The sequence below is a fragment of the Erythrolamprus reginae genome, chromosome 7 (assembly GCF_031021105.1).
Source record: "Erythrolamprus reginae isolate rEryReg1 chromosome 7, rEryReg1.hap1, whole genome shotgun sequence".
NCBI classification, from domain to species: domain Eukaryota; kingdom Metazoa; phylum Chordata; class Lepidosauria; order Squamata; family Dipsadidae; genus Erythrolamprus; species Erythrolamprus reginae.
In genome coordinates this window covers 2364127-2381326 of record NC_091956.1, presented here as the reverse complement: position 1 = coordinate 2381326, position 17200 = coordinate 2364127, and the positions used below count along the sequence as shown (strand labels likewise).

General features: G+C 41.5%; 1 protein-coding gene across 1 annotated transcript in view; it reads right to left on the bottom strand.

Annotated features, from left to right (window-relative positions):
* LOC139170080 (transcription factor COE1-like) overlaps positions 1–17200 on the bottom strand; it is an 87744-nt gene that overhangs the window by 52606 nt on the left and 17938 nt on the right. The window contains 3 exon segments of the mRNA XM_070756829.1: positions 1313–1368; positions 2781–2844; positions 5669–5825. Of these exon segments, the coding sequence (XP_070612930.1) occupies positions 1313–1368; positions 2781–2844; positions 5669–5825 (277 nt within the window).

Genomic DNA, 17200 nt, shown 5'->3' with positions numbered 1-17200 from the left:
AAGCAACCCCCCCCCCCCATAAGAGGCAACTGGTTTTTCTTTGAAGACGTTTCGCTTCTCATACAAAAAGCTTCTTCAACTCTGCCTCGAAACTCAAAAAAGTTTCTGGGATGAGAAGCAAAACGTCTTCAGAGAAAACCCCAAAAGTCCAAAAAATTATATAGTTTGGAAATTATTCACTTTTGGGACCACCAGGATCTGGAACACTATAGAATTTTCCATAGACATTTTCCTCCACTACCAAATTTTAGGAAAAGACCTAATTTTTTGGGGGGTGGGGGGACTGATCCAAAGTTCTGTCTTTTTATAATAAAGGTTAATGGGGTCATTTAATTTTATTTGATCCTAGGTGGATTGGAAGTCAGGGTTACAAAGATTTGTGATAAATAAGAAACAGTTTGTATTTCTATGAGTAAAATACAATACAGGCAGTCCTTAACTGTACGGCCACAATTGTATATATGCTGCTAAGTGAGAAATATTGCCCCCAAGATCATATGCTGCAACGTCCTACCGGTCAATGACTACTTCAGCTTCAACCGCAACAACACAAGAGCACGCAACAGATTCAAACTTAATATTAACCGCTCCAAACTTGACTGTAAAAAATATGACTTTAACAATCGAGTTGTCGAAGCGTGGAACTCATTACCGGACTCAGTAGTGTCAACCCCTAACCCCCAACATTTCTCCCTTAGACTCTCCACGATTGACCTCTCCAGGTTCTTTAGAGGTCAGTAAGGGGCGTACATAAGTGCACTGGTGTGCCTTTCGTCCCCTGTCCAATTGTCTCTCCTTTATCTCATATATCATATATATTTTCTTCCTTTCATATATCTTCTCTTCTATTTTCACTTTTATCCTTATATATATTACTTCCTGTTTATTTTCTTCCTATGTATTTGTGTATTGGACAAATGAATGAATGAATGAATGAATCTGTTGAGTGAGTTGTGCCTCGTTTTACGAATTTCTTCCCATCGTTAGCAATAACAACAGCACGTTGACTTGTGTATTGCTTCACAGTGCTTTTCCAGCCCTCTCTAAGCAGTTTATAGTGTCAGCCTCTTGCCCCCAACCATCTGGGTCCTCATTTGACCCCCCTCGGAAGAAGGGAAGGCTGAGCCAACCTTGAGCTGGTGGTGAGATTTGAACTGCTGAACTACAGCTAGCAGCTAGCTGAAGGAGCCTGCAGGGCTGCGCTCTAACCACTGCGCCACCACCGGTTCTATCAATTCTGAGCTTTTTAAGCCCAGCCAAAGACGTGTTAAGGATGCTTCCCCATCGCACCCCAAGCACAGGGCGTTGTTACCTGCTTGGACATGGAGTCAATGAGTCGTACGTAGAGATCTTGCTCGGTTCGAAGGCCTGGGGGAAAAGCAAAGTTTGGAGAGAGTTCAGAACAGCATAGAAACATAGAAACATAGACGTCTGATGGCAGAAAAAGACCTCCTGGTCCATCTAGTCTGCCCTTATACTATTTTCTGTATTTTATCTTAGGATGGATATGTGTTTATCCCAGGCAGGTTTACATTCAGTTACTGTGGATTTACCAACCACGTCTGCTGGAAGTTTGTTCCAAGAATCTACGACTCTTTCAGTAAAATAATATTTTCTCATGTTGCTTTTGATCTTTCCCCCAACTAACTTCAGATTGTGTCCCCTTGTTCTTGTGTTCACTTTCCTAGCTGGCTGGGGAATTCTGGGAGTTGAAGTCCAAATATCTTCAAGTGGCCAAGTTTGGGAAACACTGCTTTAGAGAATAGCCTGATTCCCTCTTCTCTGTGGCCACCCCTGAGATATTGGAACAGTGCTATCATGTCTCTCCTGGTCCTTCAGACATACCCAAATTTCTGCAACTACACATTTTATCCTTCATGTTTTATCCTAATCATCTTTGTTGCCCTTCTGTGAACTCTTTCTCAAGGCCTAGGTGGTTTCTTACAAATGCTTTAGACACGCTTTACTTCGAATTTGGAAGAAGTCCAGAGTTTGGGAGAAGTCCAGGGGCGAGTACAAGTGCCCTAGAATGCCTTCCGTCCCCTGTCCTATTGCTCTCCTATATCTCCTATTCCTTTCTTCTCTTCCTATATCTCTTCTTCTATTCTTTCATTGATATGTTCTATTACTATACCTTCTTTTCTATTTTTTCTTAGATATATTTTACTATGAGTATCTCCTCTATAACCATCATCATGTATTTTACTATGTGTATATATATACATATACTATATACCCACTAAAACTCTCATTGTGTATTGGACAAAATAAATAAATAAAATAAAATAAAATAAATAAATATTCTTTCATTGATATGTTCTATTCCTATACCTTCTCTTCTATTCTTTCTTAGATATATTTTACTGTGAGTATCTCCTCTATAACCTTCATCATGTATTTTACTATGTGTACATATATATATATATACCCACTAAAACCCTCATTGTGTATTGGACAAAATAAATAAATAAATAAATAAATAAATAAATAAATAAATAAATAAATAAAATAAAATAAAATAAAATAAAAAGTTTGATTTAAAAGAGGGCTGACCTCTAGGCCTGTACCCAGCAATTTGGGGTGAGTTATCCTTTTCTCAACTGCTTGCAAACATACCTTTCAAGCTTCTGAGCCCTATCCTAACTACTTGACTGCAGGACAAGAAAAAATTTGGATGAGCAAAAAATGTATCTCAGCAGCTTCCGTCTTCTGAGTAGCCTTCTTCACCCATGGCAGCAGGACTTCACTAAAGCCCCGAACTAAGGTTGTAGGGTCCTTACCATTACTGTACAGCAGCTGCAGCCGATAGTGAATGCCGTTGTTGGTTTTCTCTCCGTTCTGCTCCTGTCGGGGGGGAAAAAAGGAATGAAAAAAGGAGAACAGGGGAGATCTTCTGCTTGGCGGTTTTCCAAAACATGTTTAAGCAGGAACAATGGGCTTTTCTTTGGAGGTACCATAAACTGGAATTGGAGTGGATAAACCAGAGTTGTCTCTTGTTTTCTGAATTGGGGGGTGGGGAGGAAATCCATGATCTTTCTTATGCCAAGATGGGAGTTTGGGGAAAGGAGAGGGCAGAGATGTCTTCTTCTGAAAGTGCCTCTTGCAGAAATTAGCCTCTTTTCTACTCCAGACTGACTCATTTCTGAGCCCCACTCCCCTCGCAATCTCTCAGTCACTGTCTCTTTCTCTCTCCTCCTTCTCGTTCTTTCTTTGTTTTTCTCTTCTTTCTTTCTTTCTTTTTTTCTATCTCTTCTTTTTCTTTCCCCCTCTTTCTCTTTCTTTCTTTCTCACTCTCTCCCTCCTTCTCATTCTTTCTTTGCTTTTCTCTTCTTCCTTTCTGTCTGTCTTTCTTTCTTTCTATCTCTTTTTCTTTCCCATTCTTTCTCTTTTTCTTTCTCTTTCTTTCTCACTCTCTCCCTCCTTCTCACTCTTTCTTCCTTTTTCTTTCTCCTTCTTTCTCTTCTGTTTCCCTTTTTCTTTCTTTCTTTCTATTTCTTTCTCTCTTCTCTTTCTTTCTTTCTTTCCCCTTCTTTCTCTTTTTCTTTCTTTCTCACTCTCCCTCCTTCTCATTCATTCTTTCTTTTTTCTTTCTCTTTCTTTCTCTCCGGTTTCCCTTTTTCTTTCTTTCTTTCTATTTCTTTCTCTCTTCTCTTTCTTTCTTTCCCCTTCTTTCTCTTTTTCTTTCTTTCTTTCTTTCTCACTCTCTCCCTCCTTCTCATTCTTTCTTCCTTTTTTCTTTCTCCTTCTTTCTCTTCTGTTTCCCTTTTTCTTTCTTTCTTTCTATTTCTTTCTCTCTTCTCTTTCTTTCTTTCTTTCCCCTTCTTTCTCTTTTTCTTTCTTTCTTTCTCACTCTCCCTCCTTCTCATTCATTCTTTCTTTTTTCTTTCTCTTTCTTTCTCTTCGGTTTCCCTTTTTCTTTCTTTCTTTCTATTTCTTTCTCTTCTTTCTTTCTTTCTCTCTCTTCTTTTTCTTTCCCCTTCTTTCTCTTTCTTTCTCTTTCTTTGTCACTCTCTCCCTCCTTCTCATTCTTTCTTTCTCTTTCTCTTTCTTTCTCTTCTGTTTCCCTTTTTCTTTCTTTCTATTTCTTTCTCTTCTTTCTTTCTTTCTCTTATTTTTATTTTCTTTCTCTCCTTCCCCCTTTCTTTCCTTTCCTTTTTCTTTTCTCGTTTCCTTTCTTTCCCTCTCTTCTTTCTTCTTTCTTTTCTTCCTTCCCTCGCTCCCTGCCTCCCTCCCCCTCTCTCTTCTTCCCATCTCTCTCTCTCTCTCTCTCTCTCTCTGTGCATTCCCCAAATATGCCTCAGTGCCCTATAAACATCATCTTCATTAGATCAGGGTCTTTACCCAGAGACCAATCTTTAACTGCATGGAAAATTAGATTTCCAGCATGGAGAGAGAAGTATCATAGTTGATATTTTTAAGTAGTCATATATTCTGCACTGAGCAGGTAGCTTGACAGAATGAGCAGAGAAGAAGAAAAGGACGGTTTTAATCAAACCATGATGAGAATGGTTTTGTTATTATAGGAATGGCTTGAAAAGTTGTGAAGTATAAAGCAAAATGTTGAAATTGTGAGGCGTTGGGGGTTTTTTTTGGACATTTTACTGTGATGAAAAAGGAGATGTTTTTCTCTCTCTCACTTAGAAACATAGAAACATAGAAGACTGACGGCAGAAAAAGACCTCATGGTCCATCTAGTCTGCCCTTATACTATTTCCTGTGTTTTATCTTAGGATGGATCTATGTTTATCCCAGTCATGTTTAAATTCAGTGACTGTGGATTTATCTACGACATCTGCTGGAAGTTTGTTCCAAGGATCTACTACTCTTTCAGTAAAATAATATTTTCTCACGTTGCTTCTGATCTTTCCCCCAACTAACCTCAGATTGTGCCCCCTTGTTCTTGGGTTCACTTTCCTATTAAAAACACTTCCCTCCTGGACCTTATTTAACCCTTTAACATATTTAAATATTTCGATCATGTCCCCCCTTTCCCTTCTGTCCTCCAGACTCTACAGATTGAGTTCATGAAGTCTTTCCTGATACGTTTTATGCTTAAGACCTTCCACCATTCTTGTAGCCCGTCTTTGGACCCCTTCAATTTTGTCAATGTCTTTTTGTAGGTGAGGTCTCCAGAACTGAAAACTTTCTCTTAGTTTCTAACATTTGGTTTATTTGTATTTATATCATGGAATGACATTTAATAAAATGCATTAAATATGTTAACTTGGTAGCTTTGGGCGAGGAGGGATTTTCACTTTCTTTTTTTAATAGATATAGTTTATAATGCTATAAGCCATAATGATATGTTGCCGCAAAATTCCCTTTATGCTATTTTAGATTCTCGGGTGTTTCTTCTCGCCACTTATCCCTGGTGCTTTCATTTCTTTTATATGCTGGGGATCTCCTGTGAGGTTGTCTTTTCTTTCCTTTTCCCCCCGCTACAAATGTTCAATAATAGAATAAATACATAAATGAAAAGGGTGCTTGGGGAGCCATCCAGGGTATTTTCAATATTATTCCAGCAACCGTCTAGCTGTGCCGGATTCCGATGGCTGCTGGGAAAAAAAAAAATCAGAATAACTAACTGGAAGAGTTTGAGGATATTCTATCCTGACTGTTTCCGGTGTGTGTTTGGAGTTTGAGGTTTGCAAGTAAGTTTGGACCTTACTTTGTCCTTCTCCACAAAGTCGATGAAAGACGTCCTCTCAATCTCCACTGGCTGTCCGTGGCGGTCATACATGGCGAGCACGAAGTGGAAAAAGTTGGATTTCCTGAGGTTAGACGGGGGCTGTTTTTCAAAGTGGGCCCGAGCCAGCCCAATACCACTGTGGGAGGGAGAGAAAGGGGGGGGGAAAGGTGTTTAAGCAGCTGCAACATAGAACATCTGCAAGGGCTGAGCTCAGCCTCCCTTTCCGTGCCAAAAAAAAAAAGTATAACAGAGTAACAGAACAGCAAAATAACAGAGTAACAAGTAAAACAGAATAGTGGAAAACAGAATAGCAGAATAATGGAATAGCAGAATAACAAAGTAAAAGAATACTTCCCAGAATAATAGAATAACAAATAACAGAATAGCAGAATAACAAAGTAAAAGAATACTTCCCAGAATAATAGAATAACAAATAACAGAATAGCAGAATAACAAAGTAAGAGAATACTTCCCAGAATAATAGAATAACAAATAACAGAATAGCAGAATAACAAAGTAAGAGAATACTTCCCAGAATAATAGAGTAACAAATAATGGAATAGCAGAATAACAAAGTAAGAGAATACTTCCCAGAATAATAGAGTAAGAAATAACGGAATAGCAGAATAACAGAATAGCAGAATAACAAAGTAAAAGAATACTTCCCAGAATAATAGAGTAACAATTAAGAGAATAGCAGAATAACAGAGTAACAGGGCAACAAATAGCAGGGTAACAAATAACAGAATAATAGAAAACAGAATAGCAGAATAACAGAATAGCAGAATAACAGAGTAACAAATAACAGAAAAGCAGAACAGCAAAATAGCAAATAACAGAATAGTGGAAAACAGAATAGCAGAATAACGGAATAGCAGAATAACAAAGTAAAAGAATACTTCCCAGAATAATAGAGTAACAAATAATGGAATAGCAGAATAACAGAGTAACAGGGTAACAAATAACAGAATAATAGAAAACAGAATAGCAGAATAACAGAATAGCAGAGTAAAAGATTACATAGGAGAATAATAAAGTAACAAATAACAGAAAAGCAGAATAACAGAATAGCAGAACAACAGTAACAAATAACAGAATAGCGGAAAACAGAATAGCAGAATAATAGAATAGAAGAAGAAGACAGTAATGGAATAACAGAGTAACAGAATAGCAGAATAATAGAGTAACAAATAACAGAATAGCAGAATAACAGAGTGACAGAATAACAAAGTAAGAGAATAACAGAATAGCAAATAACAGAACAACAGAACAACAAATAACAGAATAACAGAACAGTAAAATCAAAGACAAATAAGGTTGGAAGGAACCTTGGAGATCTTCCAGTCTATTTTCCCCCCTGCAACCCAACAAGACAGACATGGATTTCAGAGGAGAATCAGAACTGCAGAACAAAACAATGGCTGCCCACCTGCCTTCCATTGAGGACCTGTAGAGTGCATGAGTCAAAAAGAGGGCGGGGAAAATATTTACTGACCCTCTGCATCCTGGTGGACACAAACTGTTTCAACTCCTACCCTCAAAACGTCGCTACAGAGCCCTGCACACCAAGACAATTAAACACAAGAACAGTTTTTTCCCGAATGCCATCACTCTGCTACACAAATAATTCCCTCAACACTGTCAAACTATTTACTAAGTCTGCACTACTATTACTACTAGCTTTTTCCTCATCGTTTCTATCACCCATCTCCTCCCACTTATGACTGTATGACTGTAACTTGTTGCTTGCACCCTTAAGATTTTTTATTAATATTGCTTCTTCATTGCTTATTTGACCCCTATGACAATCATTAAGTGTCGTACCACATGATTCTTGACAAATGTATATTTTATTTTATGTATGCTGAGAGCATATGCACCAAGACAAATTCCTTGTGTGTCCAATCACATCTGGCCAATCAAGAATTCTATTATCTATGTTGTATTTTTAGGCGTGCCTCTGTGTTTGTCAAGCTTGGAATTGCGGATTTTCTGCAAAGAAAGCAAGCAAACATAGCAACATAGAAGACTGACGGCAGAAAAAGACCTCATGGTCCATCTAGTCTGCCCTTATACTATTTCCTGTATTTTATCTTACAATGGATCTATGTTTATTCCAGGCATGTTTAAATTCAGTTCCTGTGGATTGTCCAACCACGTCTGCTGGGAGTTTATTCCAAGGATCTACTACTCTTTCAGTAAAATAATATTTTCTCATGCTGCTTTTGATCTTTCCCCCAACTAACTTCAGATTGTGTCTCCTTGTTCTTGTGTTCACTTTCCTATTAAAAACAATATATAAAATAAAATATAAATAAATAAATAAAAATAAAAATAATCATCTCTGCCATAGTTGGGAAATGACTGCTGTGTGCATTGCAATACAGACAACAAATGTTCTTCAAACTCCTGGGAACTATAATCAACACTTTGTACACCTGAAAGGAAAAAAGCAGGAATTTCAACTGCTTGTGAACTTGGCAAAGGTAATGTTTGGGGAAGTAAAGCACAACAGCGGTCTGAAAAACCCATCTGTGATGAAGGAGAAATGAAGGAGAAATTTTAGGAGATTAAAGGAAACCTGAGAGAGACCCAGCTGTAGGGAACAGCTGTCTGAAACCCAAAACCCAACTGTGGCCTGGTGGTACAGGGAGTCATCAATTTATGACCACAAATGAGCGCAAAATTTATATAAGTTGGGTAAACGAGATAGTTGTTAATTTTTGCCCCATTTTATAACCTTACTTATCCCAGTTGTTATTATTATTATTATTATGTCAGTACAACACAGCAAACAAGATCACTATGCTGGATTTCGTATTTCATCACCAGTCGGGTGCTTCCCAAGCACCTAGGACTGCGTGATGTAGCAGCGAATTATTTATTATTATTATTATTATTATTATTATTATTATTATTATTATTGCCATTGCTATCATCCTTTTCCTCCCGCTTAGGACTCTATGACTGTAACTTGTTGCTTGTATCCTAAGATTTTTATTAATATTGATTGTTTCTTCTTCATTGCTTATTTGACCCCTATGACAATCATTAAGTGTTGTACCACATGATTCTTGACAAATGTATATTTTATTTTATGTACACTGAGAGCATCCGCATCAAGACAAATTCCTTGTGTGTCCAATCACCCTTGGCCAATAAAATTCTATTCTTTTCTATTCTATTCTATTATTGTTGTTATTGTTATTATTTAATAGATTTGCATGTTGCCCTTCTCCCAAGACTCTGGGAGGCTCACAAGATACAATATAAAACAATGCTTGCAAACAAATCTAATTGTAGTTAAAAAACTACATGCTAAAAACCCAATACAGTGATCCCTCGATTATCGAGAGGGTTCCGTTCCAAGACCCCTCGCAATAATCGATTTTTCGCGATGTAGGGTTGCGGAAGTAAAAACACCATCTGCGCATGCGTGCCCTTTTTCCATGACCGCGCATGTGCAGATGGTGGAGTTTGCGTGGGCGGCGGGGAAGACCCAGGGAAGGTTCCTTCGGCCGCCCAGCAGCTGATCTGCTCGGCAGCGCAGCAGCAGCGAGCAGACGAAGATCGGGGTTTCCCTGCCGCCCACGCAAAGGGGAAACCCCGATTCGGCTCCTCGCTGCTGCCGCGCTGCCGAGCAGATCAGCTGCTGGGCGGCCGAAGGAACCTTCCTTGGGTCTTCCTCGCTGATGCCCCCGCCCGCCCGCCCGCCGCCCGCCAGCAAGAGGGGGAGAGATAGAGAAAGAGAGAGAAGGAAAGAAAGAGATGAGAGAGGGAGGAAGAGAGTGTGAGAGAGGAAGAAGCAAGATAGAGAAAGAGAGAGAGAAAGAAAGATGAGAAAGGAAGGAAGAGAGTGACATCATCGGGTGGGAAAAATCGCGATATAGCGTTTCGCGAAGAACGAGATCGCGAAAATCGAGGGATCACTGTATATTATAATCAATCAACCAATTCAATCACAACTATACATCACTGTTCTGCCAGGCTCTCTGGTATGAGCCTCCCGAAAATTCAAGGGTACAAATTGCACACACACATGTTTGAAAATTCAAAACAATGTTCTTTATCACAAAATTCAAAATAAACTAAGCACTCTTTTTGTATTGCAAAGAGCACTCGTCCCAAAACAACCAGGTAGTCTGTATAATTTCCCTTAAGAAAGGACTCCATTGATGGGTAAGAAGGAAGGAAGGGAGGGAGGGAGGGAGGATGAGAGGAGATAGATTAGAGGGATGGGAGGGAGGAGAAAAAGAAAGGGGAGGGAGAGAGAATGGAAGAGAGGGAGGAATGAAGGAGGGAAGGAGGGTAAGAGGAGATAGATGAGAGGGATGGAGGGTAGGAGAAAAAGAAAGGGGAGAGAGGGAGAGAGAGAGAGAGGAAAAGAGGGAGGGAGGGAAGGAGACAATGGAAGGAAGGAAGGAAGGAAGGAAAAGAGGAGATAGATGAGAGGGATGGAGGGCAGAAGAAAAAGAAAGGTGAAGGAAGGAAGGAAGGAAGGAAGGAGATAGGAGGGATGGAGAGAAGGAAGTCTGTTTAAAGCAAGCAGAGGTAAGGGCAAAGAAAATGTATTCAAATTAAGTCAATCAGTTAAAAGGGAGATGATTAATCAACCAGGAATTCTTCCACCGGCCCTCATTTTTATGCATTAAAGGATTCTGCATTGGCGCATGAGCTTTGATATGAATTGAAAAACTCCTTTTCATCAACCCCCCACCTTTTTGATCTGCGTGCCAGAATGACAGAAAAATAACAGAGCTGGAAGGGGCCTTGGGGGTCCTCTAGTCCAACCCCCTGCTGGAGCAGCAGACCCTACACAATTTCAAACAAATGGTTGCTTTTAAGATAATTTAAATGTATTGGTGGAGTTGTACTGTCTGCCAGAACACACATTTGTAGCTGATTGATAGGAGAGAGCAGGCTCCTGCATGAGGCAACCTGAGTTATGATTGGTTGTTGTGGGCAAAAGGGGGCGTTTTCTTCTTTCCCGCCTTTTTCTTCTGTGTGTTTGGTGATTTACCTCAGGAGGAGGTTCCTGTGTGGATTTTACCTCACAATGCTCCTCTCTTCTAATGTAAATATAAAAATTAAATATACTACCGCTCAAAAAAATAAAGAGAATACTCAAAGAACACATCCGACATCTGAATGAATGAAATATTCTCATGGAATCCTTTGTTCTGTACAAAGTTGAATGTGCACAACAACATGTGAAATTGATTGTCAACTGGTGTTGCTTTCCTAAGTGAACAATTTGATTTCACAGAAGTTTGATTTATGTGGAGTTATATTGTGTTGTTTAAGTGTTCCCTTTAATTTTTTTGAGCAGTGTATATTTATTTATATAAAATTACAAGTTCTTGTGAGTGTTCATGACTTTATTGGAAAAAAAAAACCTCCAGTGATAAAGCAGCCACAACTTCTGGTGGCAAGCTGTTCCACTGGTTAATTGTTTTTTCACTGTCAGGAAATTCCTCCTTAGTTCCAGGTTGCTTCTCTCCTTGATTAGGTCTTCTAGACCAATCCTGAGGTCGAGCAGGAGACCCTACACCATAGTAGTAGTAGTAGAAGTAGTAGTAGTAGTAGTAGTAGTAGTAGTAGTAGTAATAATAATAATAATAATAATAATAATAATAATAATAATAATAATACTATGCACCGAATTCTGAAGCATAACACACCAGACATTGTGATTGTGGAGAAAAAGAAAGTATGGATCATCAACATCACAATCCCAGGAGACAGCAGAATTGAGGAGAAGCAGCTAGAGAAATTAGTGAAATATGAAGATCTAAAAATCGAGCTGCAACGACTCTGGCATAAGCCCGTGAAAGTGGTCCCAGTGGTCCTTGGCACGCTGGGCGCAGTACCAAAGGATCTCAGCAGACATTTGAAAACCATCAGAATTGACCAATCTCCACCTGTCAATTGCAAAAGGGCCGCTTTACTGGAATCGGCAAACACAATTCGCCGCTACATCACGCAGTCCTAGGTGCTTGGAAGCGCGCCGACTGATGATGAAATACAAAATCCAGCATAGTGATCTCGTTTGCTGTGTTGTACTGACATAATAATAATAATAATAATAATAATAATAATAATAATAATAATAATAATAATAAATGATTACATGACTTTGGGGATGGCTGCAACAGATTTATTTATTTATTAATTAGATTTGTATGCCGCCCCTCTCCGTAGACTCGGGGGCGGCTAACAACAGTAGTAAAACAGCATATGACAAATCTAATATTTAAAATAACTAAAAACCCTTATTAAAAACCAAAACATACACACACAACATACCATGCATAAATTGTATAGGCCTGGTGGGAAAGGAATATCTCAATTCCCCCATGCCTGATGACATAGGTGGGGTCTTAAGAAGTTTACGAAAGGCAAGGAGGGTGGGGGCAATTCTAATCTCTGGAGGGAGCTGGTTCCAGAGGGTCGGGGCTGCCACAGAGAAGGGTCTTCCCCTGGGTCCCGCCAAACGCCATTGTTTCGTCGACGGGACCCGGAGAAGGCCAACTCTGTGGGACCTAACCGGTCGCTGGGATTCATGGGGCAGAAGGCGGTCCCAGAGATTCTGGTCTGATGCCATGAAGGGCTTTATAGGTCATAACCAACATTTTAAATTGTGACCGGGATGTAAGTGTGAAAAATAGTCCTAAGCCGCTTTTTTTTGGGACAGTCCAACTTTTGAACGGTCCCTAAACAAGCAAAATCGAAGTCTGTATTTTTAGTCTTACGTTTAAACAAAAGTGTTCACCTTTTTGGGCCGGGAGATAGTTGCGACTTGCCAAAACCTTACACACTGCCCGGGATTTGGATGAAAAACTTGACAAATTGAATTGGACCTTGTCCAGCCCTCATCTCAGCTCGCCCGTAGTTTGTTGAATGTTGGACGTGTGCCTGGTGGGTGATAAGCCAAGCGCATGGTATTGTGGTTACGCAGGTCTCCATACCTCATTTTTCTAGCTGGACCGATCTAACACAGTTGCTGTAAGATGAGTGGACTTCAATTCCCATAATTCCCTACCAGCATGGCTGGCTGGGGAATTATGGGAGTTGAACTCCACTTTGCTTTTCTGGATCTAAGATCAGTTGCATGCTTCGGGTAGTTAGCAAAAACTTCAGAAGGAGAAGGATTTAGAAGTCATGATTTCTGAACCGTGCGATCAGGCGGTAGGGAAAGCAAGTAGGATGCTTGGCTGCATAGCTAGAAGTATCACAAGCAGGAAGAAGGAGATTGTGATCCCGTTGTATAGAGCGCTGGTGAGACCACATTTGGAATAATACTGTGTCCAGTTCTGGAGATCTCACCTACAAAAAGATATTCATAAAATTGAACGGGTCCAAAGACGGGCTACAAGAATGGTGGAAGGTCTTCAGCATAAAACTCCCTTCCTTCCTCTTTCTTTCTTTCCTTCCTTCCTCCCCTCCCTTCTTTCCTTCCTAAAATCATGATTGAGACAGACAGACACACACTTATTGCAAGTCTCATGGAGTTGCAAAGGAGACTCAGTCTATTCCTTTGATTAAGCAAATGCATAATTAAAATAAATTGACAGGTGCATCATACCTTCCTCATTCCTTCTCCTCCTCCTCATTTTAGCCACTGTCTACCCATTGCAGGATTAAGGCCTCTTCCAACCCATACGGTCCTGAGCTTTCTTGGGCCGCTTGGGCCGACAATTTGCAATTAATTTCTTCAAAACAAATGACCGAGTTGGAAGGGACCTTGGAGGTCTTCTAGTCCAACCACTCCGCTCAGGCAGGGAACCCTATAACATTTCAGACAAATGGTTATCCAGTCTGTTCTTAAAAGCCTCCAATGATGGAGCATCCAAACAACTTCTGGTGGCAAGCTGTTCCACTGGTGAATCGCTTTCACTGTCAGGAAATTTCTCCCTAATTCTAGGTTGCTTCTCTCCTTGATTTGTTTCCATCCATTGCAAAACAAGGTGGTTTATTTTCAAGTCCTCTGTCTGTCTGTCTGTCTGGGAGCTTCCTGCTCCTGCTGACTTTTCAAAGATGATACCGGACACGGCCCTAAAGCCAACAGCCCCAACGACACTTCAGCTGTGAGCCTCGTGCGACAACGGGGATCGGGTTTCTCACTTACTGTCACCTGCTGATCCCCCCGGGAATTGGAAGCAGACGGTCTTAATTCCAGTTTTTCATTCCTGGTCTTTCCTCTCTCTCCCTCTCTCTCTTGCTCTCTCTCTCTTGCTCTCTCTCTCTCTCTCTTTCTATCTCTCTCTCTCTTGCTCTCTCTCTCTCTTTCTATCTCTCTCTCTCTTGCTCTCTCTCTCCCTTGCTCTCTCTCTCTCTTGCTCTCTCTCCCTCTTGCTCTCTCTCTCTTTCTATCTCTCTCTTTCTCTCTCTCTCTCTCTCTTGCGCTCTCTCTCTCTCTTGCGCTCTCTCTCTTTCTATATCTCTCTTGCTCTCTTGCTCTCTCTCTCTCTTGCTCTCTCTCTCTCTTGCTCTCTCTCTCTCTTTCTCTCTCTCTCTCTTGCTCTCTCTCTCTTTCTCTCTCTCTCTTGCTCTCTCTCTCTCTTGCTCTCTCTCCCTCTTGCTCTCTCTCTCTTTCTCTCTCTCTCTTGCTCTCTCTCTCTCTTGCTCTCTCTCTCTCTCTGCTCTCTCTCTCTCTCTTGCTCTCTCTCTCTTTCTATATCTCTATTGCTCTCTCTCTCTTTCTCTTGCTCTCTCTCTTTCTATATCTTTCTCTCTCTCTCTTTCTCTCTTTCTCTCTCTCTCTCTTGCTCTCTTCTCTTTGCTTTCTCTCTCTCTTTCTCTCTCTCTCTCTCTCTCTCTTGCTCTCTCACTCTCACTCTCTCTCTCTTGCTCTCTCTCTCTCATTCTGTTCTCTGCCGCACCCCGCTCAGATATCCTAGCTTTGACTTGTTCCAGAAATTAAATGCAAACCATATTTCTACGAATGCCCGCTTCTGGAATCCCTAAGAAGTGTTTGTATTTAGCCAGAGATTCTTTGCGCAGCTCCTAAAAAGTTAAGCGACCGGTGCAGAGAGCCGCTGGTGGATAGCAGGGGCAGTCCTCGACTTACGACCGCAGCTGAGCCCAGAATTTCCCATCGAGACTCTTGTTCAGCTGAGCTTTGCCACGTTTTTTTTAACTTCCTTTCTGACCACCATCGTTAAGCGAATCACAGCAGGTAAGTAAGCAACGTGATTGTTTAAGTGGATCTGGCTTCCCTGTTGCTTATCAGAAGGGCAGAAAAGAGGATCACGTGGATCCCAGAGCACTGCGATCCTCATCAATGAGGGTCTCCCAGAGTTTGTAATGTCGGTCACTAAATGAACTGTTGTAAGTCAAGGACTACTTGTATCTCTACTGCTGTGTATATTTATTTTGGGTGTTTTTATTGCTGTATGTGTGTGTGTGTATGCATCTTTGGGGCCGGTCCAAAGGGTATCTGATCTGTCCACTCATGCCCTCAAATGTTTTCCCTCTCTGCTTCCAACCTGGCATCCTTCTCTTGGGGATGACTTAGAACTGACTGACTACATCCAAGAGGGACAGACTAAATGACCTCGGGAGGGCCCTTCCATTGCATCGATCCCAATGCCCTTCCTCAACTTGGGGAAAAGATCAGAAGCAACGTGAGAAAATATTATTTGACCGAAAGAGTAGCAGATGCTTGGAACAAACTTCCAGCAAACGTGGTTGGTAAATCTAGGCACTGAATTTAAAACTGGCCTGGGATAGACATAGATCCATCCTAAGATAAAATACAGGAAATAGTACAAGAACCTGAGAACCTAAGAAGAGCCCTGCTGAATCAGGCCAAAGCCATCGAGCCCAGCATTCTGTGTCACACAGTGGCCCATCAATTGTCCCATGGGGATCTTGAGCAGAAAGAGAAGGCAAGACCCTCCCTTTCCCTTGACCCCCAACAAATAGGACCAAGGGGACCCTGCCTGCCTCAACCAACATAGAGGCGGCACATGGACATCCGTTTCAATAACCACCTTGGCATCCATGAATCTGTCTCATCCTGCCTTGAAGCTCTCCAGGCTGAAAGCTGTCACGACCTCTTCTGGAAGGGAATTCATCAACCAAGGACCCTCTGGGTGAAGAAATATTTCCCTTTATTTGTCCTCACTTTCTTACCTATGAGCTTTAGGGAGGGGGCCCCTCATCCTAGGATTGTGGGATAGAGAAAAATAATTTTTCTCCATCCACCTTTTCTATCCCATGCAGGATTTTATACACTTCGATCAAATCACCCCTTAAACGCCGTCTTCCAAGGCAGAAGAGACCAAGGCCTTGCAACCTGGTTCACAAGGGCAGACTAGATGGACCAGGAGGTCTTTTTCTGCCGTCAATCTTCTATGTTTCTAACTTGCCCGCCTCCTTCCTTTTTCCAAATGTTCGGGATCCTGGCTTGAGGTGGGGTCTGCAGTGGAGGCCTGGCGGTCACCTGACACCCCCCCAGAGCCCTAGCCCCTCCAGCAGCGGGGAGGGGGCTGTGCGCCGATGGAGACAGGAAAGGGTTAAAAAGAGGAGAAGCTTCCTATCTGCCGATTCTCTTTCCTGCACCTGCATTTAATTCTATCTCCATTTCCCCAAAGACCCCCCTGGAATGAGGGAGGAGGGGCGGCCTGCAGATTGGGGAGGGGCGGTTTGTGGGGGGGGGGGGGCTTCCGTCCGTCTCGAAGGCTGGAGAGGCTTCCATTAATAATGCAAAGAAATCAGAGCGTTTCCTAGCAAAGCAGGCCAGCGCCCGGACAGTTACAGGAAAGGTACCTCGGGCCCTGCATTGGAGCCACCACCGGGAAGCCGTGGCCAGGAGCTTTGTAAAACGAACAGAATGAAGGATTGTAAGAACTGAGGACGGCTACTCGGGTGAAAAGAAGGATCAGGGGGTGACATAATAGCAGTATAGCTGCATAGCTAGAGGTATAACAAGCAGGAAGAGGGAGATTGTGATCCCGCTATATAGAGCGCTGGGGAGACCCCATTTGGAATAATACTGTGTTCACTTCTGGAGACCTCACCTACAAAAAGAGATGGATAAAATTGAAGGGGTCCAAAGACGGGCTACAAGAATAATGGAAGGTCTTAAGCATTAAGCTTATTTGGAAAGACTTCATGAACTCCATCTGTATAGTCTGGAGGACAGAAGGAAAAGGGGGGACATGGATCGAAACATTTAAATATGTTAAAGGTTAAATAAGGTTCAGGAGGGAAGTGTTTTTAATAGGAAAGTGAACCCAAGAACAAGGGGACACAATCTGAAGTTAGTTGGGGGAAAGATCAAAAGCAACTACTGAAAGAGTAGTAGATCCTTGGAACAAACTTCCAGCAGACGTGGTTGGTAAATCCACAGGAACTGAATTTAAACCTGCCTGGGATAAACACAGATCCATCCTAAGATAAAATACAGGAAATAGTATAAGGGCAGACTAGATGGTGGCTACCGAGATTCAAGACTTACAGGTGGTCCTCAATTTACTGAAAAAAAGTGACTTGGGGCGGTTTTTC